The sequence below is a fragment of the Acanthaster planci genome, linkage group LG07 (assembly GCF_054643075.1).
Source record: "Acanthaster planci isolate LZ-2023a linkage group LG07, COTS_SCS, whole genome shotgun sequence".
Lineage (NCBI taxonomy): Eukaryota > Metazoa > Echinodermata > Asteroidea > Valvatida > Acanthasteridae > Acanthaster > Acanthaster planci.
The window spans coordinates 11,805,816-11,832,516 of record NC_141783.1 but is presented as its reverse complement, the minus strand read 5'-3'; the positions used below and the strand labels follow the sequence as shown (position 1 = coordinate 11,832,516).

General features: G+C 42.0%; 1 protein-coding gene across 1 annotated transcript; it reads left to right on the top strand.

Annotated features, from left to right (window-relative positions):
• The first annotated feature begins 857 nt into the window (after nucleotides 1–857).
• On the top strand, nucleotides 858–26,637 carry LOC110981818 (sphingosine kinase 1-like). The gene is made up of 5 exons (XM_022239761.2): nucleotides 858–1,492; nucleotides 11,572–11,721; nucleotides 17,810–17,904; nucleotides 18,456–18,571; nucleotides 19,459–26,637. The coding sequence occupies exons 1-5, from the start codon at nucleotides 952–954 to the stop codon at nucleotides 20,459–20,461; spliced, it is 1,905 nt and encodes a 634-aa protein (XP_022095453.2). The 5' UTR covers nucleotides 858–951; the 3' UTR covers nucleotides 20,462–26,637.
• The last annotated feature ends 64 nt before the right edge of the window (nucleotides 26,638–26,701 follow it).

Genomic DNA, 26,701 nt, shown 5'->3' with positions numbered 1-26,701 from the left:
TCTTTTTTGAATACCAGCATTTATTTGTTTTCTGTTTGAGTAGATAAAGATGACGGAAACAATTGTTCACTCGTAGAAGAGACCGACCTTCGCAAACTGAATTGTCCAGTGTGGTCATTCAGTGGGTTGGGTTATCATATGCCGCGTCATTTTACATGTAATGATGATTATACGGAGCTGTCAGGACTATAACGTAAACAAGTTTATGAACACAGAAATACATGTACAATAGTACACGAGTTCATTTCGTTCGCTGGAAATCATTTCGCACTGATAAAATCATTCTGTGCATTCAAATACGATATTTCGTGCACTAGAAATGATTTCAAGGGCATGAAATGAAACCAAAATAAGTCTTTTTTTCAAATAAGTTTTAATCAGTACACGAAATATTTCGAGATTACGATACGATGCTTCCTTAGAGGCTACGTACTATAGTGAAGTTAAAATGAGCTAATGCATGAAGATAACCGGGGAAACGTGCGTTTTGTTCCATGCTTGTTAGACCTGCTTGTAGTTTTTCCTGATTTTTGCCTGTAAATTATTGTTTAGAATCTATAATTTTGAAACTTGTGCGACACTTGGAACAGCAAGTCTTTTCTTTCGTGGCCAATTCAACATGGGCTGCACCACTGAGAATCTGTTGTCTAGGGCTACGTCTAGGTCTTCGCTCCTTTGGAAATGTGTGGAGATGCGTGGACAACAGACCTAGGCGTAGCTCTAGCTGGAAGCCCGTTTTTGACACGGCCATGGCTGTGTATTTTTATAGAAAACACACACACACAAAAAAAGCCGGGTCCACGTGATGTGGCGCTGTGGCAGTGCGTGCGCAGGTCAACATGACAACAGCTATATACGTATACCCGGCACGGTACTATACTACCCGTACCCGTGAACAGTGTCGGAGTGTGGCGGTGGTGACTCGTGTCGTGACCTCTACGGGTCGAGTAAATGCTTGCAGAGAGGACAGAAGGGGACGGCGGACTCTATAGGCATAGGACAGAAAACATGACCACTGAAGACATGAATTGTCTCAGGGAAGAGCAGCATTTGCTCCAAGACGACTTTACTCTATTCCCGGGCAAAAACACGGCCGTGCATGTGACTCTATGGAGCGATCGGGTGGTGGTGCAGCATGCTGCGACAAATGGGAACACAAACGGTCGCAAGGTAGACACGGTGTACCTGGCTGATGTCGTCGGCTGCAAGTGTGGTCGTGGAAGGAATTACAGTGAATCCACTACGGCCAGCAGGCTTTCCCTGACCAGTCTGACAACCAGAAACTCCTCGAAGGACACGGCTGCCGCTTTTCTATGCCTGCATTCTTACCCTTACAATAAACCGGCTGCCAGTGGTGGTTTCCGGAAGAAACGGGACATCATTTTCCGGGTGAACAAATCCGATAGTCACGAACAGAATTTTGAAATTGCTCAAAAATGGAGGCTGGCCATTATGCTCATTTTAAGAGGAGTCACTGTCGCAAACGAAGAAGGTAAGGCTTTCAGCAAAAACTTTGAAATTGCTCAAAAATGAAGGCTGGCCATTGTGCTCAATTTAAGAGGAGTCACTGTCGCAAACGAAGAAAAGGTAAGGCTTCCAGCAAAAACTGCAAAAACTTGCCAATTCACTCCAATGTTTGTACATGTATGATGTAGGTTGTAGAAAACTTTCTAACTTGGATTGGAAGCCCATGCTGAGTGATGAGATGACTTGCATTCACATTGTCACTGATTGTAGGGTGAGCTCTGGCATGTGCAGTGATTTAGCATCATGCTGATCTTTTCCTCACTAATTTCTGCAACATTTGGTATCACTTTCTGATGGCTGTTGTAACATTTTAACTTAGTGTTGTCCGTATAACTCTTACCATCAATTGATGTATTTATTGGTTTTTTAAATTTTATACCTGTTTTTGTGTGTCTTTGCTGCAGTGGGACTTGATGCTAACTTGTTCTGTTAATAATGTGATACATGTAGGCCTACATGTACATGTACAAACAGTAGTTTGGTATAGACTGTACAGTACATGACACATGTATGTACATGAATATAACATGTACATGTACATCTTCCTAATATTGCATTCAAGCATGGAGGAAGGAGGGGAAAAGTTGAGCCACATAAGCAATCTCTATTTCCTACGACTACACGGATCATACTGTGCAGGGAAGCAGACTTGCAATATAATGCTGACAAATACCGGAAAATCTATACTGGAAGATAATTAATACTCTTATGATAATTACAAGCAATACAATGCGTGGTGTTCATACGCTTATGATGTTTGGTGGGTTTTCAGTGGGAAAAAGTGAATGTACGGTGCATTGGGTTCTTCCCTTTCATGTTAGCAATCTGCAGCGTGGAAAGCTTCTGACAGGCATACATGTACATGTTCATATTGTGTCAAATATCATTACACAAGTACGTGTACATGTACACTAATAATGTACAGTGTATACTATATTAATGTACAATGTACACATTACATTGTACTTCACATGTGTACATTTGCCTTGCACTCTGCTGTTCTCTGGAGTCAGGTTTCTCGTTATTACCATCTGTCATGTATTAAGTGGGGATGTGTCTGTACGTCAGATTTTGAAAGCTCAGAAGTGTCGTAATATTCGGTACATTTTCAGACAATACAATCTGCTGGTTAGAGATTAGGTTTGAAAAACTGCATGGAGTTGATAGATTGAGGTTTGATATTGTAGCTTTTAATTTTATCGCATGTTTATCCCTGTGGTAGTTTTTGCTGAGAAAATCATACATGATGTACATGTACACATAGGCTCTCGATACACGTAACATCTGGGAGTATTAGTGCATGTTTTTTAGCGTGACAACTACGTGTGCATAGCGAAACAAGTTGCAAGCTCCTTTTCTAAATCAATGATATGTGTCCTCAGTTGCTCTGCGCAAATCACACCCACATCTTATCTGCTGGAAACTTCGCACAGTGTATCATCTGGTGATTTTTATTCCCACATATGCTCCACCATAATCACCTGAGCGCATGAACCAGAACTAGAACACAATCTAGAATCCTGTGATACAGTAAAACGAAATCCTCTGTAGCGAGCCCAGGTCACTGCACACAATAAGCACAAAAACACAAACGTACATGTCTTTTGTAAGCTCAAACTGTATTCCTACCCCCCCAAAAAGCATTGTGTTTGGCTGTTATTTGTCCTTGTGCAATGTACATGTACATGTGTGGTTGCCAACAAAATGGGACTTTCCAATGGAACACCATCACTCTGAAGGAGCCCCAGAGATATTCCACCACGCTCGTGTACGTAGTTTACACATACATGTACATAATATATGCAAAAAAGCATGGCAGGGTACATGTAAGGTGGGGGGGGTGCCCCAAGCACAGTTACATGTATGTTCATTGCAATCAAGAAGTTTAAAAGAGAACAAAAGAGCTTGAGTTTCAAATGAAAGTTAGCAGAAGTTCCAGTGGATACTGGTAGGAAAAGAGCAGTGATTTGGTCTTTATACTTTTAACTCTGTACTGTCGATTGCCAGCGATCCCCCCCTCATCGGTTATTTCCATTACATTTGTACACGTGGAACTGATTTGAGAGGCAGTATGTATGTGTACCTGCATGTTTGTAGGTTGGTTTACGAGTTAAAGCGGTGTCTTCAGAGATCAAGGCCTTGAAGTGGTAAGCTTTACATGTACATGTACATTTGCATGTATGCTGCACATTTATAATTCTAATTTACATGTAGTGTTGGTTAAAAACAACCTGAACACTGATTAAATAGCATTTGGGCATTACAAAAACATTTAGTCTCTCCCTAACCATGGAAAAATGGAGAATGAACCTTTTCTTTTAACAAAACACTTGCACATTTGGGCCACATGAACTCACCTTCCCAACTGTGATTAAACAGACTTGCTCAGACTTACCCCGTGGAACAACGTTGTTGCTAAACAAAAGCTTGAAATTTCAACACCCCCCACAAAAAAAGGGTCAGCTCAGTCATTTACATGTACATGTAAGAGCACTACAAAAATATTGAGTACCTGTCGATGTATTGCCTAATCACAGCTACCCATGTCTACAACAATGGAAATCTGTACACGTGTACAATGCGTGTCGTGAGGTAATCTTGGGGTTGGGTTCAATCTGTCTTCCTGGACTCTAGAGTGCAAGTCCATTGTCTGGCCTCTCCAGTTACCAAAATATTGTTGGGTTTCTGATTTCTTTTAATATTGACCAAGGATTCAACAGGATATGAAGAGTGTACCGTACTGTAAAGTGCATGTTTGGAACTCTGTGAGTGACATTACTGGGAGCAGTGCTGCAGAGAACTCATCCCCTACGGTAGGGAAGAACAGTACAGGTAGTTGAGCAGAAGAAAAAAATACAAAATTTGGCAAATGGTGCACGACAGAATAGCAGCTAGGGTAGCAGGAGCGTGGTCCTTTTTTTTTCAACTTCAAACACCACATTTCCTTTTTCTGCTGGTATCTACATTTTACATGTACCCAGTCCAGAAGTGTGTACATGTACCCTACTATGGGTAGAAAATGTAAGAATTCTTTCTGCATAAAAGGATGCTCTCCTTTACGAATTTAATGTACATGTACATATAGTTCAAGTGTCGTCCCTGACAAAATGGTATCTCGAGGTCAGCAGGGGTCGGATTGTGAAATTTCCAGGGTTTGTGGGTGAACGAAATGTCAGAAAGTTGGTTCACCCATGGTCAGCTGATGCTGGCAACAGCCATGGAACTTTTAATTAGTCTGTTATCTGACGGTACATGTACATTGTGTATTTTAATCTGCAGAAGAAAGTCTGAAGTAGCAGACTATTCCAAGTTCCAAGTACACGTATCTGCCGACATGACCATACTTCCTTCAGCACAAAAATGTGGGATGCACAGATCTTAGAAGTTACAGTAGATAATCTTCAATGTTTGCCATACCCCCCCCACCTTCTAACTTTTACCTACATACATGTACACATGTACATGTACATGCACGTATCCTTCCCTTCAAGTGGGATAAGGTCTTCACCATAAGTTATACTGTCGTAGTTGTACAAAACCATTTTAAATTTATGTACTACCAAAACCTGAGTGTGTACATCTTTTCTAAGAAACCATAAAGCATCCATGCCATACAATAGGCAGTTCAAGCCATCCAGAGCTCCACGACTTTTTGAGGGAGGCCTTTGTCGGTGAATACCAATCAGTGGTGGTTATGGTAATACTAATGATGACACCTTTTCTCCTTTAATATTCCAAAGCAGTCGTGTCCTTGGAAAATCAATGCACGTGGATGTACTGTACCACACCTCAGAATGTGTCTTCCTTCCTTTGTTGGAATGTGTGTTCTAAATTTTAGCACAAGAACCTGCTACATTGTTCAATCCATACAGAGGCTTGCAGTGAGGTCATGTAAAATGCTGCATACATGTACAAGTGTGATCATTACCCATTTTTGTCACAGAAATTTGTCGCAATTTATGACAAAACTGTGTGGGTAGCACACTGGCAGCCAGGGTTTGTGAGCACATGTTGGGTCTAACCAACGTCTTGCCTCAGAAAAGTGATTTATAGTTCATAAGTCCTCAATTGTGGGCCACTTTCCTCCCTTGCATTACTGATGTGTAGGTACATATACACTTTACACTGAACAAGTCTGGCAGAGAGGATTTGTGGTGATGATTCATACATACATGTAGCGCCTAAGTGTCTAATGCACATGGTGACCTCATGGCATGTGTGCTGGCCTGTGGGTTATTTGTGGCTTGTGCTGTTTTCCCAGCACTGGCTGGAAGCGCTGCAGCACCTTTTACGCACAATTTGTGAACTGCTTTTCCCACAATTTTTCAGTTGTTAAACCCTAACCCTTCACAATCCTCCAAAATCCTTCAGGCAATTTTGGAGGATTTTGGAGGATTGAGGAAGAATGGGGAAAGTGTATGGCTGATTGCGAAGGATGCCATTGTGAAGGTAGTGGGTTAGACCTTGTGTTGTTTATGCTTAGTGACGCATAAATTTAGCCCAACTTTTGTTTGAAATCAACTGCACTGCTAAAGAAAGCCATTTGCCATGCCTCAATGCAATGGTAGGAATTGCCGGCGGATTTTGAAGGATTGTGGAGCTGGGTACATGTACCTCATGTTTTGAAGCTAAGTGCAAAGATTGGAGGATTTTGGAGGACTGAGGATGAATGCAATTTTCGGACTAGGGCCACTAGAGGAGTTTGGAGGACTGAGGTTGTGCCCCAACAAAAAGGCCCCAGTGGGTTAGGGATAAATTACATGTGTAGCGAAAATGCCCCCAGTTGTTTTCTTGTGATGCAGATTATTTCTTTTCTTAACAGAATTACCTTCCAGAATTTTTCCTAATTATCTTCCATAAGCTTACCTTATGTTTTACCAGCAGTCTGGGGAATTGGTTGACTTTTTGGAGTGTAACCTGCTTAAAACATGTTGGTTTTATTTCAACCGCCATGATCAGCTGTTTTGTGCACTGCCATGTGTTGTTACATGTATGTACTAAAAATAGAGTTAGGAAGATTCAAAATGGCTGCCTCCGTTTCACTGACTTTACTCACCATGCGTCCAAAGTTTTTATTCGATTATTTTCATATTTAGACTGTAGAATTGGCACCTTTAGGAGTAAAAACTTCTGTTTATTTTATCTCTCCTAAATGAAGTCTTTAGATTGAGTTTTGATGGGCAGGTATTTTTGTAGATAATTATTTTCCGAAGTTTTGGGACAGACCGTCTGCTCCATTGGTAGACAGTGCTCATGAATATTAATGAAAAATGACATCACTGCACTTGGCACAATCAAAGTGGGGCGTAATTACGTTGATTCATGATTCTTTGACCTATGTTTCTGAGGACTTATTAGAGCTATTAGAGCTCTCGCAATCAGCTGGATTCGTGGGCATTTATTAACTGTATAGTATACAAATTAACTTTGTATAAAACTTATTCTCATTTCATCCTTGCCTTGTCGGACTTGAATTAAATTAATATTGTTGAGTTGTTCTGAAACTGGCCTGCATTGTGAATTCCTTGAGTGGATAGTCTGTCTTTAAGAAAAATCTTACGCTCTTAATTGCTTGATTTATCGCTTCACTGGGTCATATATTTTGACAGCGAATCCTTGTCTTGGATCTCCAAATACTAAACCAGCGAGGTGGAACTCCGAAGGTTTAGGGCCTATAAATTTTCTGCTTGGTGCAGCACTATCGTCGGAGGTGTCGGTAACGGGTCGGCTTGAGAGACGGGATACCCTCCTTTTTTTCCTTTTGATTGAGTCCTGACACACGTCTGAGACGGCCTCCCCCCCCGCCATTTCTGCCATTCCGCCACACATGTATTAATCCAAGCATACCGGCAGAGCCAGGAACATCCGAGGAACCTGCTTCCTGTCTGCCTGGGTATTGTTGTTATTGGTTTGTGTTTTCCGTTTCTGTTTTTTTGTTGTTTTGATAAAAAAAAAAGACAAGGCATTAGAAGTTTTAAACAAGTTTGCTCTTAATGATGCAAGGATTGGGGTACTAATTACTTTTCTTTCATACTGTAAATAAAAAAGGGACCTCTTGTAGGTTTGCGTTGGAAGCAGTGGGATTATTCCTAATAATTATGTATGCCTAAAGTATTGGGTAAATTTGGATTTTCACTTTGTACAAGCAGAATTTGCAATGCCTCACACCCTGGTGCAACTGAATTAGAGTCTTCCAAGCTTTTTGTTTCGGAAATCTGTTTTCAGTTAGGCCTGTGGAAAGAGTTTGGTACTCAGTAGGAGACTGTATTGACACTTGAGATTACTGGTCTGTTACATAATGCCCGTTTTAACAACCAAAACAAGTAAAACAAGGAAGTGCACATGTAGTTTTAAAACGAAGTATATACATGTACATGTACCACATGATATGAGTAATATTCGCGAGGAACTCTTACGTGGACAGAGGAAGTCATGGCTTTGAGGTTTTCTGTGAGTTAATGAATAATTACCGCTGGGTACAAGTCCAAGGAAGTGCTCACTTCACACAGTAGGTATATGTGCACTGAGTAGATAAAGGATGGTGTATTGAATACTGGATACTGCTACAGTACATCTACAGTACGTGGACATCATGGAGGAATACTCCATGGATAAATGAGTTATTACTCATCACTGTAATGGCTGTCGCTGCTCAAATACTGCAATCAAAGTTTGCCATGTGTTTATTTCATCAATTTGTACTTTAAATATTCAATTTTGAAAATGAATGTATTTAGATATTCAATCATCGATCAAATGTCAGAACATTCAAATAATTGGAGAGTCCTTCAGCTCAAGTCCACACTCTAGTCCATTTTTGATGGACTTACACATGTAGACTTGGTTGTTTTGGACTTGGACTTGGCCAAAAGACTGGAGGACTCAGCCCCCATCTGGCATGAGTCCACCCCAAATATGACAAGTGTGCTGTCTCCGCTACCCTTTCAACATAACAATCATAAACAGGAGGTACCCGTATATTGTTGCCAACCTTCAGAATTCTTTCCCATAAAACCCATGACTTTTTTATTTTTGAAAAATATTTTCTCTATGTTGTAAGGCATTTGGATATTATGAAGTGGGGTTAAATGCTATATTCAGAATAATTGATGCATGTACATGTACGTGTACCAGGGTACCAGTATGTGACACTGGTGTAAACACTGAGAAAAAATCAGCCCTGTTTTTGTTCATACATGTCACAATATTACTAAACTATAAATATCTGCATTGTACATGTACATGCACATGTGTACATGTATCCAGCACATATCCATTCATTATTTGTGCCATTTTGTGTAGAAGAACATAGATTGAACGACTCAAACTCATATTTTCAGAAAGGGATTTTTCAGACTTGGATTCTGACTCGAGACCCAGAAATGGTTGGCCCAACTACAATACAACACTGACAGGTTGAATGTTTGGTGAGAAATAATATGAAATGCCAGTGGAACAGTATGGGAGATTGATACTGACTGCTTTTTTTTGGATCCTGTGTTGATCATTTTTCCCTCTTTTTCTGCAGTTTTGATATTCCAGAAATCTGTGGAGACATTAGCACAGAGGTGCATTATACGGTACATATACAGTACAGTGTACATACATGTACGTGTACCAGTGTGGACAAAGTACATGTACAATGTTTAATGTGTGGTGCAGTAATAAGTGCATGTATTTGCAGGTACATGTACATGTACATACATGTACATTGTACATGTATGGGTACATGTACATGTAAAGACCACTCTCAATTTGCCTACAATTTGTACCATTATGGGTGGCCAAAGTTTGCAAGAAAATCCCCCTTTGGTGGCTTTTTAAAATGTTACCTCGACTTCATGCATAGTGTGCATTTGTCTCATGGATTGTAAAGAGGGTTGTATTTTCAGGTACATGAATGACATTTTACCTGGTGTTTTGTTACTGGTAGCTGCATGGGATTTTTATACTTTGTGAGTTATTGTTTTAATTTTTTTCTGGCGGCCAACCATAGTTTTAGCAGGCTACATGTACATGTAGGAAAAACGTAACCATGACACAAAAAGAGCAGACCCTATTTGGAAGTGATTTATAAAAATGAGCTCGGCGAGATCCCATACATGTGCATCATGGAGGAATAAGAACACATGTACATGTACACACATGTATATGGTACATGAACATGTAGGACTCACTTGTTACAGAAGCTTGATGAAATTTGAATTTCATCGTGAAAAACAGCAATTCTGAGTACACAATGCAATGTCAGAAGTACAGTAAATGGGGGAGAAATTCATCTGCCACATGCACATCATAAAGTACAACTTCCCTGTGCTCAAGTCAAGAGGAAATTTAGAAATGAAAGTCACTGGAGTTTTATTCAGCTGTATTATCAAAACAGAAACTGAGTGCCTGTGATGATGTCCATTCAGTTTCCATATTGTTGGTTTTGCAGCATCACGCGTTAAGACGAACTAAAGATGATCGGGTGGCGTGATATCGTATCGCTACATATTGCGCAGGTGGTACATAATCAGCTGGCTCGAATCACGCGTACCTGTAATACATGTCCATGTTTTTCCTGCACAGGTCTACAGATTGAATCTCGTTTGGGTTTGTGGTTTTGTTGTACCTAATCAGATGGAGTGTACATTGCATTATTGTAGCACTAGGCTTTTTATATTTTGGCCCCAATTATGCTCTAACAATTGGGACACACACACTGGTACATGTACATCGTACATGTGCTTTAAGCCCATACATTGTACATGTACATGTTCCAGTGTGTGGGGTACAATACATTTGTACATGTACATGTATGTACACGTACACTGTACATGTATGGGTATATTTCATTTTGTAGTCTCTGTAGTTTGCAAACTTGCCCAAAGCAGTCTTATTTTTTCTTCAGAAAGGAAGGGGGGGAGAGAGGCTGTGAAATAAAGGGAAGTGGTTTGATGAGTGTACATGTACATGCGTAAGACTTGACACAGGCAATTCTTGTAAGGGTATCCAGGAGCTTTCAATGATGATTTCCAAAGCATTTGTGACCGTAGATTGAAGAACTTATACTAGTGTTTTGTTCCATGTACCCCGGTATCATTTCTGAGCCCATTTAACCAGCTGAAGGGGATGGGGGTGGGAGAGGTTGCCAGTGCCCCACACTGATGTGCTATTATACATGAATATGTACCGGTACTTGCTGAAACTGCATATATGCATTCAGCCTGTCTTACCTCAAACAGATGCAGCTCGAAAATGCAGCTTTATGTGTGCACTTGTTTTGTGCCAATTAACAAAACACAATCCTTATATTTGCTGCAAGTAAAACAGCTACGAAGTTAATAAGTTGACAAGCATTGATGAAGTTGACAATGATTAATCGTTCACTTTGCTGTCGCTGTTTTGTTTAAGTTTCTTGAGCTGGATATGTTACATGTACATTAATAATAATCAGTTCTTATACAGTGCATATTACGGAATGTCTCAATGTGCTGTGTTATTGTTATCCCAGGCTGCACATCGGGCTCACGTCATCTGAACATTCCTGAAACCATCTCAGCTCCCTGGGGAGTATACTAGCCCATGCTGCCATTTTGGCGCAAACGGCACCATAGGCACTGTAGCTTTCAAGCCTGAAGAAGCCTGTGGAGAGGAGACAATGAAAAGCAGTTACAGTTTTAGAGGTGGGAGGCTGGGAGGAAAACCCCAGAGGAATAGTCTGGGTAAAACCCATTGAATGTGGTAGGGACTGAAAACCCAATCCACATGTAGATGGAGCAGGGATTCGAACCTGGATCGGAAAGCGTGGAAAGAACCACTACGCCAACCCGATTCCCTTTTCTCCCGTTCTTTTTTTTTGTTGGGGAAGAGGGTTATTGCCTGCATGTACCAGAAGAATCTAAAGCCTATGGATTGGCAATGAGGTCACTAGTGCACCCCAGGGGAAATACAGGCATACTAGTACATGTGCATGAGGCCCAGATATGTACTGTACATACATATGTACATTTGTAGGCACATTTTTCTCACACCTAATCCCTCTTTTGCTTCTGTCTGCAGATATTTCACCTGCCTGTCTGCCCCCGGCCAGGAAGCTGCTGGTGCTTGTCAACCCGGCCAGCGGACGCCGCAAGGGAGTGCAGATATTCAGCAAGCAGGTTGAGCCAGTTTTCAAGAATGCCGAGTTTGACTACAAGGTGGTTGTCACAAGTAAGCAGATGCTCCCCACCCGTTGTGAAAATCAACCCCTTTTTTTTCTCTCTCAAAAATTCATCATTTGTACATTTTTTGTACAAACCAACAAGGACTCGTTGGTTAAAACGTTTTTGAAGCATTTTTGAGTGTGTGTGATAAAATCTTGAACTAAGAGAGTCTGTTTACATGTATCATTGTATGAAGTTTCTGACTGCATTGTGTTTTTATGGCACCACTTGCAAACAATGAATACTACACATGAGTGCATTGTACTGTAAATGGATTGCATGCCAAAGGTTAAGAGTGGAAAAAAGTTTAAATGTTCCCATTACCTGATCTTCTTTGGGGGAGGGGAACGAAGAATTTGAAGTTTTATTTTTGAAGAGCATTACCCGTTAGAGGAGAGTGTGGTTGGGTTTGAACCTACCGGGAACACCAAACATGGGAAACAAGCCTCCCCCATCTGTGAGGTTCCTAAGTACTCTGCATCCTGCTGTACCCTCAGCAAGCATGGGTGTAGAATAAAGTGCAGAAGGTCTTTGATTGATGTTGAAAAATGGAAAGGGGGATAGTATTTTCTTGCTACATGTACGGTACATGGACATGTGCAGAGATGCCAACCCTGCCAATTTGGCCAGAAGGCGTCCAGATTGGAGGTCAACTTAACGGCCTTACAGCCGCCTTTTAAACCCTTCCAGATTTTAAAACAAACTGTGATGATAAAAAAATTACATGAATATCTGTGTTGGTTTTGTACATGTACAGTACGTTACAGTGCATTTCGGTAGAGTCTAAGGGAGCATACATGTATTTGCTATACCAACCAAGTGTGTGCGTGACGCGATGTACAGGCTGTACTGTATGCGTTCATACCAAATACAGTGCGATAAAGTTTGGGCTTTGGGGGAGGCCCTATGGATTCCTCATCCTCAATGGCGGCATCTCTGCATATGTCCTTGACCTCCCTGCATTCAAGCCCTACCTGTTCAGTGTACATGTATCGGTACATGTATGTCTTAACGTTGTGTATGCAGCATACAGTAACTAATAATTTAGCATATCTGATGACTTTTTTCATAATTTGAGGACACAGGAGGGAGTGTTTATGCCACGTACACATAACGGTCTTGTTTGTTGTTTAACATGTGCATGTACTGCACCATAATTACGGTAACATTTGAAATGCGAATTTCATTACAGAAAACAACTCACCTCTGTTTACATGTGCGCAAGTGTGCAAAACGAGCTGAAAAAAGTCACCCAAGCCACACCTTCCGCACCCACCGCATGTCCCGTCGAATGTTGTCTTTTATGATAACAAAACTGCATTTTGATGAAATTTTCCGAAAACATTTACATGTGCATGAACATGTACGTCTTCATAAATTATCAAATGTTACTCAAGACGAGTTTTGAAAATACCTTTTGTTCAAGAAATAGATTTAAAACAGTGATCACTATGAGAAAAATGAATAAATAAAAAAAAATCATGTGATGACATCATCACAACGGCACACTTGTGTACACACCTTCGGGTCAGGACTGATGTATGTGCTTGATACATGTACAGAACTTTGTGGTGTCTGTCTTGGAAACAAATTACTGGAGGGAAAAACACAACTGAGCAACATCTGACAAGAAGCTCGTACAAAAACCAAAGAGCTGATGCGGGCTGAACCCAGTCGCTGTTTTCCAAAGTACAGTACAAAATGTACCTGTATGTATGTAGCTGGTGGCAGTTACAATTACATACTGGTACCACAAGATCCCACATACATACATGTGTGTGTGCATGTGTGCAGGGACCATATGTTTGACGCTGCCTGATTCTGAACATGAAGTTTAAGGAAATGCATTTGAATGGAAAACTTTGGGACAGAAAACACACCTGTCCTACGTGACCAGGCCACTGTTGTTTGTGTCATGCTTGAGCTAAAGAGTGCATGCTCAAAGTCACGCAAATAATAGTGGACTGATCACGTGGGACCGGTTTGTTTGCCAATCTTCTGGAAAGTCCCCCAAGCTACGAGTAGAAAACTTCATCCGATAAGTTAAAAAAATCACCACAAGGAGCTGCACCCCACATACAAACGGTGAAGTAGTGAATGCTCGCTCATGCTGGTGAAATAACCGTTCATCTGGGCTCCTTCCCCATGCCACTGGTAAGACAGGTTTCCTTTGTGCGGCTCGATTTCGCAAGAGACCTTTTCAGACATTGTACATTCTGCTGGAAAAACCACCGCTTTCCCTTTTGGAGGTAAATGCGGGCATTGTGCACACAGAAATAACAGGAAAGACTGACACCTGATTTATGTGTGATAAGTCCTGAGAATGGATAACACAGAACAATGGAGACAGAGGAAAGGGATGAGGATTAAAGACAACAAGGAAAGGCGGAGACAAGTTCATTTACTGAGGGGGGGGGTATCATGATGGTAATAATAATAATGGCATCTATAACATCCAAATAAAGAAACATTCAAATGCACATCACATTTAATGAGCCATATGGTAAAAAATCCTGCTATAAGCGCAGGAAACAGTACCGAGGAGAAAAAAATGGAAAAATAGCTTAGAGCAGAGTGGTGGTGGCCAAGGAGATGTGTGAAACAGAGAAGAATCTTTATGAGAGAGGAAAAAAAAGAAATACTAAAGCTGGAGATCCTGGGGCAGTTGGTAGTGAGCAAATATCGCCGAGAGGGAGACTGGGTGGAAGAGGATTACACCGGGAATGAGGAGAGAAGAATTAAGATGGGAGAACGGGAATGAGGAGAGAAGAATTAAGATGAGAGAATGGGAATGAGGAGAGAAGAATTAAGATGGGAGAACGGGAATGAGGAGAGAAGAATTAAGATGAGAGAACGGGAATGAGGAGAGAAGAATTAAGATGAGAGAACGGGAATGAGGAGAGAAGAATTAAGATGAGAGAACGGGAATGAGGAGAGAAGAATTAAGATGAGAGAACAGGAATGAGGAGAGAAGAATTAAGATGAGAGAACGGGAATGAGGAGAGAAGAATTAAGATGAGAGAACAGGAATGAGGAGAGAAGAATTAAGATGGGAGAACGGGAATGAGGAGAGAAGAATTAAGATGAGAGAACGGGAATGAGGAGAGAAGAATTAAGATGGGAGCACCACTTGAGGGAATACTGGGCAAGATGAGGAAAAGAAGAATGTTGAGGCATTTTGATTTCATCCTTGATCCCACAATCTTCCTTTAATCTTCCTGCTGCATCCTTAACCCCCTGTCTCAACATGAATAATTTACTCCCAGTAGCCCGTCACCCACCAAAACCGGAGGGTCTACCGGTATTGAAGTGTCAAATCGTTCCATTTGTAATCAGGAGTCATAAGGCAGCTCTCCTGCACAGTGTAATGCGGCGCTGCCCGGTGTTCTCTAGACAGCATCCTGGCCCTGCATCTCCGTTAACCCTGCCCTTCCACCCCTGATCCATACATGCACCGGTACATGCGGGCACAAAAATGCTTCCCTGTATTCCACGTGCATAAAATCATATAGTGTGTGCTCCGTTCCAAGTCATCCGAGGAGGTGTAAATGGTTTTCATGCCTGTCGAAGCTTCTGCACAGTAAATGCATGCATCTCAGCAGTGGATTTATGCATGCTATACACTAGATACAATATTCATGTACATAGCACATGTGCTTAATGCTTGTACATGTACATGTACTTCAATCATGTACCAGAACGCACTGGTTATTTGAAAATGTATTACATGCAAGCATACGTGTATGGGATAGAAAACTTCCCATTTTGGGGGTAAAATTACAGTACCACAAAAGACAAATAAAACATGTAGAGTGTAATGCATTATACTTTTTTGAACAGTTCATGTACCAGTACACCAACTTAAGAAACATTGTAAAGGGATAGGCCAGCATGTAACTGGTCCATTTGTGAAGTTAACAGTACAAGGATCTACATTTGTATTCCGTAGTACATGTACATCAATTAATAGTCATACGGTGTACATAAGAACTGTCAGACATTTGAAGGCTTTCAGTTTGAAATTCTGGTTTCTCATATTACATGTCACCCTGACAGTCTTGGATATACATGTACATGTACTGTTCAATACATGTAGCCGCAATAGTTGAAGGATTGCAAAATGTTGACCTTTTTTGGTGGGAAACTTCCTCAATCCTCAAATCGGCCACAGTGCAACAACCCCGTCCAGGAGCGCATTCTTTGTCCATTTATGGTTTGACTTCAAGGGGCACCGAGTCCAAAATGTACCGCCGGTGATGAACGTTCCTTTCTCAATCCCACAAAAATACGAGTAGTCCAAAACCTTGGGATTCTTGGAAAATCTGGGACCCTGCACAGGGTCTAATTTGCATACCCCTCTGTACAGTGCATTGCAGGTTGTTCTCCCACAACGCCCCCTTCTGCCCTTCTGGATAGAATTCCTGGGGTACCGGGAGGACAGTATGGCTACAGGTATTGGCATTTGAACACATGCTGGCACCAGCACATTGTACAGTGCACATTTGGACAAACATGTAAACTTAGTAAGATACATGTACACTGTACATGTAAATGAATGTACTAAAACTTGTACACGTGCACAGTATCAATATTTTTCTTTTATATACAGGTACATGCAAGGGAGTAGCAAATGAATCCACTCCTTGTAGACACTGAACCCTAACCCTGACAGGTGCAGCACGGTGCATGTCTGCGTATTGCTGCTACTATTTCATGTTTACGTACATGTACAAAAAGCAACACTTTCGATCTCTTGCTGTGCTCCATGTCAGATGTGGCCATTTGGTTTTGTGACATTGGTACTGTACACTACACAGGTACATGTACATGTACAGGGTACTGTCGGTTGTAAAACTTTAAAACATTACCGGTAATTTTAGCATGAATGTACATGCGCATATACATGTAACCTACTCCGTAGTCTGTACATGTATACGCATTGATCTGTGTATTTGCACGTGTGTCGATACCGTACCACCGGCATTATCATCAAAGTACAAAGGTTGCTGCACTTGACCTGATTCTTGTACATGATATGGCCATTACTGTCTTATTCAGGCCCAGGGTCCCTGGAACTGCAAATAAAAAATCAGGCAGACTCCATAGTTCAAGTTTCCGTAATCAAATGACACAGTCAGTACCGTGCATCGTCAATACCGGGTACCATCTTTCTTCATCGTCTTAACTCTGTGTGCATGTAGTATTAGTACTCTCCAACATTTGTTGCCTGAATTTTAAAAATGCACAGATCGTGACTCAGAAATGTCCCCGCAACCCGATTCCAATTTCCCCCCAAAAAGAACTTGTCCCCTGAACGCGGTGAATGACTATCCATCCTGTCTTGTCTTTATACATGTACCGGTACACCTGATAGGGATGCATGTATGTACAGTGTGGTAGGGCTGAGTCAATTGGAATAATTCACTAGTCGAATGTTCGACCTTTAATTCGATCGAATATCTGAATATTTGGTTGTACTGAGCGGTAGATTATTGAGGAACAAACCATGTACAAATCAATTGTAGTAATGCACACAGTTGTACAATATGATCACTATAATATCTTTTCATGTCTAGGAGTATCTCCAGCCATGATTTAGCAATATTGAGAGACGAAAATACTCCTTGCCCTGTTGAAAATTTCTATTCCTTTTAAATTGTGTAAAGAATAATTTATATTTCGAATCGTTTTTCATTTGAATCGTCTTGAAACAAGCCTCCATAGTGCAATTTTTCTCATTTAAAACAAAGGAAAATCCCCGTTCCTTTCATGAAATTTACATTCAATTATTCAATTAGGAAAATAATATTCAAATATTCGATAATTGATCAAATATTCAGATATTTGGATATTAGGCACTGCCCTACAGTGTGGGTGTGTACATGTATGTACATGTATGCCAGTGTAGCCTTCCGTTCAGCCAATGGGAGCAGAATGCACTTGTGATTGGAAGGTGTGATCAGAGATGTAGCTCGTCCATTATTCTCAAAATGATACTATCATAGACTTTGGAGCACCTGTGCCTGTACATTGTACTCCAAAACCCCAGCTTATACTAACTCTGTGATGGTACTTCCTCTGTCTCGGTGTCACAGAGAAGCAGTTCCAAGCAAGGGAGATGGCAGCATCTTTGGATCCTGATGAGTGGCAAGGAATCATCGTGGTGGCTGGAGATGGTCTGGTTTATGAGGTAGACTGCTTGCACTTTCTTGCTGGTGGGGTAAAACTCACCCACATTGTTGTTACATCTTTTAAGCTGCTTTATTTCCTTTGTGCTGTGAGCTTTATCTCCAATCAGGCCACTTAAAGTGCGTGAAACATCTCATAATTTGTGTAATACATTTCTGAAAATATTTTACGAAGCTGCCTAATCTGTTGCAATCTGTTGCAATGTACCAAGCTCTTACATGTAGGCTAGATGGATATCCTAGGAAGTTAACACACAGGGACACGTTCCTCCTGGCAAATGTAACAGATGAAATCTTGAAATGAATAAAAACAATACACCCCATTCAGGTCAGAGTTGAGTTCCTGTAAGTTGCCCCTTCAAAAGTTGTTTGCACCCCCTCGTGTCCCTCACCAAGGTTACATGCCTAGATGGAGCCAAGGTCCCCCGACCGAAACCCTTGGCCAAGTCTCACTTTGCCACCACTTCCTCGGGAATCGGCAGGAATGTGGGGGGGGGGATGACAAATACATGTATGCTGTACATTATAACCTCGGCTTTGTGATTGTGTACAGGTGCTGAATGGCATGATGAACCACCAAGACCCATCCTCTGTCCTCAAAGTCCCCATCGGCATCATACCAGCTGGTTCTGGCAATGCCCTCTATGCTGCAGTCATGTCCAAAGTCGGGTAAGCAACACACAAGTCTGGTCCGAGCTTTGTGGCTCAACCATGCCCAGTACTTACCTCCCGTTTCCTTGGCATGAAAAGACTGAGTATATTTATATCCCTCTCCCCCCTTGGGATGCTAGTCGGTAGCAGGTTGTTCCCCAGCTGATGCCGGCACCCGTTTATACTCCTGGGTGGAGAAAGGCAAGCAAGGGTTGAGTAGTTTGTCCAAGACCACAACTTATGGTCAGCAGCTGGAGTCGACCCTCTGACCCGCTTGGCAGGAGTCGCAAACCTTAATCACTTGGCCACCTGCACCCCTTAAAGTCTGGTATGAGCTAAACCAAATTCAGTCTTTCCCATGGGCAGGTGCAACCTGCACTTCTCCTGGTTTCATTGTGTCTCATTGGTTGAGGAGTTAGTTCCTTCATGCAGAAATGGGCCAAGCCTGGAATATACATGTACTTTCTGAGCAAGAGCTTGTTCCCACCCCAATACCATGTACTATACAGTATTCTTTGCTAATCAGAAACAACTGTCAAGCATTTAATGCCTGCTGATGAGCTCCTTGATATTGATCCCGAGTCAATTGGCCTTAGCACTTCACAGAGCTTTGCAAGTGGTTTTGGGGGGATCAAAAGGACAATCAAATTCGAAAAAACAAGGTTGAGGAGTAAGTGGTGTTCAGAGTAGGTGCATTAGTGCAGGCATGAGTGACTTCTGATAATCTGGGGTGATCTTACAATTGGATACTGTTATCTGTTTAATGCCAGCACTTCCCCGGAGCCTGTTCATTTGGCGCAATTTGGTCACTCCAAAAAAATGGTGACCTCACAGTTTTGGTCCAAGATTGAGGCTGCAAATCCGTTGATCATCTTATCCGCTTCTGTGTCTTCCATGAAATGCAGAGAACAAACTGTGAAGCTCCCTGCCCTACACGCTGCTTTTGTGGTCTGCAAGGGAGGCCACCGTCCCATGGACCTGGTCTCCATCAACACAAAGAGCCATCACATCCATTCCTTCCTGGCCCTGACCTGGGGAATCATCGCTGACATTGACATCGAGAGTGAACGCCTCCGCTGGATGGGCAAGCCCCGCTTCACCATCGGCACCATCATCCGTGTCCTCAACCTGCGGCGCTACCGCGGGATCCTGTCCTTCCTCCCCGTGGACAACCAAGAGCAGTATGAGCATCTCAAGCAGCGGCCTCCAAAGAATAAGACAAGGCGAGGCTTGCCTCGTCCCCGCAGCACGATGGATACGACCCCGGCAGGGTTAGACATGCCCAGACAGCCCCTGCCCAGATTCAGGTCCCTGCATGCCAATCTGACCGAGGCAGAAGCTGAGAATGGGCTGGCCTTCTCCGAGGAGTTTATCACCGAAGATGGCGAGTTACCCGGCAGTGGCAAGGCGGCTGAATTGGCCCCACCACAAAGCAACAGTGACATACCCCCAGCAAACCTTTCAGGTTGTAGTGGAAGTATAGAGTCGTCTCTTCAATCGTCGCTCCTTCCACCAAACGTTAGAGACCCACTCCCTGCCGGATGGACCACCATAGAGGGAGATTTCGTCGGCATTCTGTTCAACTACATCTCCCACATTGCCGAGGATGTCGAAGCCTGGCCGGGCCGGAAGTTTGATGAGGGCATCATCAGCGTGCAGTATTTGCATTTCCCCCAGACCCGCCGGAACATGGTGCAGTTTGTGGATGCCATACAAACAGGGAAGCATCTGACTCTGCCGTTTACTCAGTCGATCTTTGTCAAAGCGTTCCGCCTAGTTCCCCGCACCGAAGACGGCATTATCACCGTGGACGGCGAAGAAATTGAGTATGGTCCAGTTCAGGGCGAAATTTTGTCCGATAAGGCGCGTATTATTATTCCAACTAACACAGAACAAAGTGTGCAGTGACCCAGGTACTGCACACATAGCCTGTACTGTACTTGCTTACCACTGTACAGGAATAACTGGAGGTATCACAGCTTGAGAGTAGGTAACAACTTTTTAAATGCAGAATACCGCAGCTGTTTTTCATTCATGCTACCGTTCATTCATGCTACTAGTAAATACCAGCATCAGGGCTCGAAATTAACGGGCGCAGGTAGCTAAAATGCACCTGCTGGCCTCAGAAATGCGCCCGTAAATCATAATGACGGGCGCAAGTACCGGTACTTATGCCCGTTTGATTCCATGTACCTGAGCATATTTACCGTTTGTTTCTACTTTTGTCATGAAAAATACCTGAACTTTTTTACTTCACTTCGGATCAGCTTTGTACGGAACCATAACACGGTAAAATTTTGTTTACGATGTCACCGAGCGCACGCCGCAGTCTCGCATGCAATGCTCGCCGATACAGGAACACACGCATACCCGCGGCCAGTGTCACGACTGTATGGAAACTGGCCCTTCGTGCTTAGACTTCAGTTTCCCTGGTTCCAGTCATGCTCCAAAATAGCTGGAACCAGTAAAACCATAGTCTCAGCCTAATCCTCCCATTTCAAAAATGCTCCATTGCAGCAGTTAGTTCCCTTTTACGTCTGCATGCATGTGCACGTTAGAAAGGCCCGGTGCCCGACTTTTTGCTTAGTGTCGCGAAGGGGCTATACAATCTTTGCTCACTACTAAATTGTACGTCACATGCAACTCACAAAAATAACAACTCAATCAAGGCTTTATATCTGCCAAAGTCTAAGCCGTACAGTAGGTTATCAGTGTCATGAATTTAAACAAAAGCAACAGCAAGGACCAGGGTCTTTCCTTTATCGAACATATGTCTCTAATCTTGTATTGGGAGCTACTTGCTCCTGTAAAGTGACACATTCAGCAGCCTAGGGAGCAAGTACTTGCTCCCGTGATGATTCGCCCAATTTCGAGCCCTGAGCATGGCATTTTTTTTTTTTTTGGTTTCAAAAGCTGAAATAGCCAGTTTGTAGACCGAATTTCATTCTGTAGTTCAGTCTTGCTGTGAAATAATTGCTGTGAAATAATTATTCAATCTGGGCTATGGCAAATAATCTTTAAATGTCCAGCTTGCACTCCGTGGTACAAGAGAGCTCAATGAACCCGTGCAAGTTAATTCTTTACTTCTAAACGTCATTTGACTAGACTTTAACGTCACCCCCCAATAAACGTTTTGTACAACCTTGCTGTGGTGCTCAGTGAGTGCCCATTATTCTGAAACCTGAAGCATATCGTACATCTGTGTTTGATTCTGCTGTATTGTGGATGTTCATCACGAGTAGTGTTGAATGTTGCTCACAAGACTCAGATACTCACTTTCCATTGGGTCAGCTACTCGTCCCGAACTCAGGATGCTATTGAGTCCACAGTTTCCTGCTGATTATGGGGCCAGTAAGCCCAGCAAAGGACGCAACAACTTCTGAAGCAGAAATTGCTGAAACTGACATACCAATTGAACCTTTGGGTACATGCACACGTACGTCAATGCTGTGAAATGTGTCAAAGTTTTGCAAAATTCTTCTGGGTCATGGTTGGCACTAGCGTGAATGCAAACCCAACTTCCCGACGTCAGATCATGTGTGAGTGTGTGCTGTGAATTGCAGAAGTTGAATACATTTCAACTTGAGTGCATTTCACTCCGCTGTTGCGCTCACCTGAAGTATAAACCGGCCTTCGGCTTGCACAGATTGTCTGCTCCCCAGTTAGTGCATCCGCGAGATCCTGCCCTGGTCGTACACTGGATGCTCATCGCTTGCAAGATTTGTCTCACTAGCGATACTCGAGTCACAAAACATCTCTCACAAGACAAATGAATACACCCTCACCAGCCTCTTGTATCTACTATCACGCTGATAACCGCACCCCACCCGTAGGCACTTTTTTTCCCTGCTGTGCTCAGAGCAAATATGTACATCTGGATCGCTGTCATACCAAATGATTACCCCCAGCGTATTTACCCTCAAGTTGATTCTTACCGCCAGTTGGACCACTTGTTCGGGCCTGGAATTTACTCAGCATATAACGTTTGCGTCATTGATAAACAACACCTAGAGAGATGTGCTCTTAAAGAGAGAAATGGTAGGAGACTGTCATTCTTCCTATGATATTATGCATTATTGTATTCTCGTTTGGTGTATTTGGTATTCTTTATGTAGTCTGTTTTACTGCAAAATGAAGCCTGCTCCTCTTGAGTGGAGAGTGATTGGCAAAACTTCATGGAGTAGTTTTTCATGCGCTGCAGTCATGTTGGCAAGGGTTGAAAAGAGAAGGAAAATTAGAATTTTAGCACAGTTAGTGTACACGTTCATGCATGTAGGCTCGATGTTAGCTTGACTTTGGACTAGATTTTGAAAGTGTAGTGCTTGTCTCTAATGTTTTGATGCTAAATATAGAAGTGCCTTCCTCTTTTTGCTTGGAACCAGTGGAAGGCGCTTTTATGAATCCTAGGGATTCACAGTGTTTTTTACTCTGGATTTCACTGTTGATTTCAAGGTGGGTTTTACATTGGTTTTTACAGTGGGTTCAAGTGTGGATTTGACAGTGAGTTTCACCGTGGCTTAAAAACAAAGCAACACAATCGATTTCTCAGTGGGGGTTCACTGTGTACTTCACCAATTGGTTTCACGGATTCGTGAAAACAAGTCTTTGTGTCCTTACAGATTTCCTGAGTGATTTTGTGTGGAATTACTCAGATACCAGGTTTAGTATGATGTTGACGATTAACCTTTTTTGAAGATTTTGACATGATATTTGTATATATCGAAAAATCTTTGTGACCAGTAACGAAAAAAGGAGAAACTGTCAAACTTTCTTTGCTCTATTAGATAAATTTTATACACATGTGCAGTTGTATTGTGTAGGCTGTAATGGGGTCTGGATGCATGTATGTAGTTAGATATTGAAATAAATATTGGGAAGGTCTAACAGTATTTATTATTGGAATCTCTATGCACTATTTAAGAAATAATGTTATATGTGTCCCTCAAGGGAATTGTGAGAATTTGTTCATAAGTAAAGAGACAAGTATAATTATATTTATGGGGAAAGAAAACTCCTTTTCATGTCATTCAATTTTTTCATGGCAGATATCTTTTGGCAAGGATGTTATCTGAAGTCATATGGAAGCATCTTTACGCATGACCAATTGCATATGGGTGAAAAAACTCATTCAGGAACCTTCCTGTCCAACCTCCGCTAACAGTAATCTATCCGTGCTTCTTGGTATAGTTGACCATGTGCGGAAGCACGCCCAGAGTAGTAGCCCGGTGGAGCCCGAGCCTGTGAGCTTGAGGCAGGCTGCCCTGTGCCAGGTCACACACAAAGTCTTTTAAAGTTTCCCAAAAGTGTGCGTCAGGTCAGCAGGAAACAGTGCATACCATGCAGTAGGGTCCACAGCACGGAGAGTGCCCTCAGTTAGCAGCCTGTCTGAAGTATGGCAGACCTGCTAAGAGGACACATTGTGGTATGGGTACACTCTTTGTACTTAAAATACCCAAATTTACCCACTTCGATTGTCCTTCAGGTGGGCTCTGTCATGCGCAACACTTATACATGCTCGGCAGATACATAAATCGTCCTGTGCTTAGACGGTCGTGGGGGTGAAGTTTCACAGAGTGCAAAGAGTGCAGAAATAAGTTGTTTCACACACAAAAAAACATGATTGCCAGTGAAAACTGCTGTGCAGTGGCTGTGGGTGCTGCCAGGGATTGGCTCGTGGCTGGATCGATTGCAATAGCAGCCAACATTGCTCAGTAGATTTTTGTGCTCAGTAAAGATTAAGCGGAAAACCAGTCGAAAGTACAATTCTTTTGCACAGCATTTTAGCCATTGAAACAGTTTCTGCTAAGTAAATTTCAGCGCCTCAGCTGATTTTTTTTGCCAACAACACAAATTTGCTAAGTGCTAGTGTCCATGAAGCTGTCCACGGCATTGTGGACCCATTTATAATTTTTTTTTGTTATCAACACCCTGAACAGTCTCATGTGTGTTTTAAGAAGATGAGAACGTATGTAAATTAGTTTATAATAAGAAAGACTTGGAAATGTTTGACACGGCGGGAACTCGGTTATGGATTGGGCATTTTGTTAGATGATCAAGTTATTGAGAATATCTATATTAGTAAAATGTGTAATTCCGTGGGCATTACTATAATTACCTTAATTCATCACCAAATTTATTTTTATTGTGATATTTTGTCATATCTGAAAAACTGTTAGAAAGTACAAATTTAGTTCCTAGGGTTCTACAGAGGAAAATAAGACCTTTTTTTCTGATAGTGGAAACAACACCTGTGGATGATTTGACTTAAAATCAAATGTGAAATATTTTAAAGAAAGTATTTACCAGTTGAACTTCCCACTCAGGTAGTAGATACATAAATGTACCTGTATGTGCATCATAATTGTACAAGGCAATTATTACACTCCAATAATGTATTCTTTGTAATTCTGCTGTTTGCTTGTATTTCCATCCTGATCCTGTTCAGGCTCAAGTCAGCCTGGTTGTTGGAAACCTGGCAGCCTCTTCGAAGTAAAACAAGTTGTGATTCAGGTCTAACTTTTAGGCCTCACTGAGATCCATGTCAGGTCGGTCAACTGGACTACCTCCGTAATGCAAATGGAGGTAGTCCAGTTGAATAGGTAGTCCAGTTGACTGGCCCCGGTGTGGGGCTAGGTCTCACTCAAACTCGAGTCTGGGATCAGTGTGTCTCGCATCGGCTCGTATTTAAGATTGTGGTGGACAAGATTGCTAGATTGATTCCTGCTAGGCTTATGTATATAGATCGATCCATTAAGCCCCATCCCATTGTTTTCTGACCAATCACAGTCGACATGCACAGGCGTGCATGCGCGTGTGATGCGCGCTGCTGGAACATGCCGTGTTGCTTTAGAGAAGAGCACATGCTAAGTACCCATGGGCACTGTGGTTGGGGCGTACTGGATCGGTCTATTACCTGGACCCCATGGAATGGAGTCACTATTCGCAGATCAAATGATACCGACTTTCAAGAGATATTTTAGGTCCAGTAGCCACCACAGTCATGTTAAAAATGGAAGGAATTTTTCCATTTCTGAAATGTCTATAAATCAGCTGAAATTTTCGGAACCTGTTTCATTGATTTTGTGGTAGTTTTGTCAATATTTCGGAAAAGTTGGCCTTCAGAAAAGCTTTCCTTTGCAGACCCCAAATGTGCATTACAATTGAAAAATTGTTTTTCTTGTGTATTATTTTGCATATTGATCTGCGAGTCCACTGTTCCACAACTTTAATTATGTTTAATATTTGTGTGCACTGCACCTAACAATAGATGGGGGCATCCTAAGCATTACATAATATTCTATTTTCATAACAATATCAGCTACCTGTCTCAATTATTGATACAGCAGGGAACCAGCCAAGGCACTCTAGAGCAGAAAAGTACAGGTTGGCAAAATTAATAGCAGATTTATGTTCTACGCAACCCCCCCCCCGGAACCAGTGACTGAAACTATTGCTGGTAATCTGCATTCTGTGCTCAGTTGATCTTTTGACATTGGTCCCACACCTGCTGATCATGAAGTAGCCCCCTAACAGTTGCCATTTCAATCCTTTTTGCTGTAATCATGTGATGAGTACCGGTAGTTGTAGTTCTCTATCAGCAGATCCATTCCATTGTTTAAAAAAATTTAAAAAAAATTTATCCTGTGCTGTTATTAAATAAACGCATTACACGATAGGCCTCCCAGCCTTTAAAATGGAATATGTTCTCGGAGTACAGGATCATTCTTATCTGATATATTGCAATTTTTGTATTTGTGAAATTTGTGGCAATGCACAAGTGTGTGAGACCGTCATACCTCTTGCATCCGAGAGTGTTTTGCAAAAATTTGTCATGTTGAAAAATCCAAATTGTAATTTTTTTTTCACAGTTGCAAAAAAACCAAAGCTTTCTAGATTTTAGGTTTACGGTATGTGTAAATCTAACTGTTAAATGAGTGTATGGGTCTCTGATTGAATTATACTTGTGAATCTTCGCGGATGGTATTGGATTGCTTGATGTGTGATGTGTTACTGTTGCACGGTGACTGCGCTAAGTGTTGGATTACCGGAAAGCAAATAAAAGTCAGATGCTTTGTTGGGCAAAAGTTTGGATTCAGTAGGCCTATCATTTGAAATGTCCATGTTTTAAAGGCACCCTTGCTTTGAGTG

Excerpts from the sequence above, each read along its gene's own strand:
- LOC110981818 (XM_022239761.2), top strand. The coding sequence starts at position 952 with ATGCTTGCAGAGAGGACAGAAGGGGACGGCGGACTCTATAGGCATAGG. Across the intron at positions 1,493-11,571 it reads CACTGTCGCAAACGAAGAAG|ATATTTCACCTGCCTGTCTG; the intron begins GTAAGGCTTTCA and ends TTCTGTCTGCAG. Across the intron at positions 11,722-17,809 it reads CTACAAGGTGGTTGTCACAA|AGAAGCAGTTCCAAGCAAGG; the intron begins GTAAGCAGATGC and ends TCGGTGTCACAG.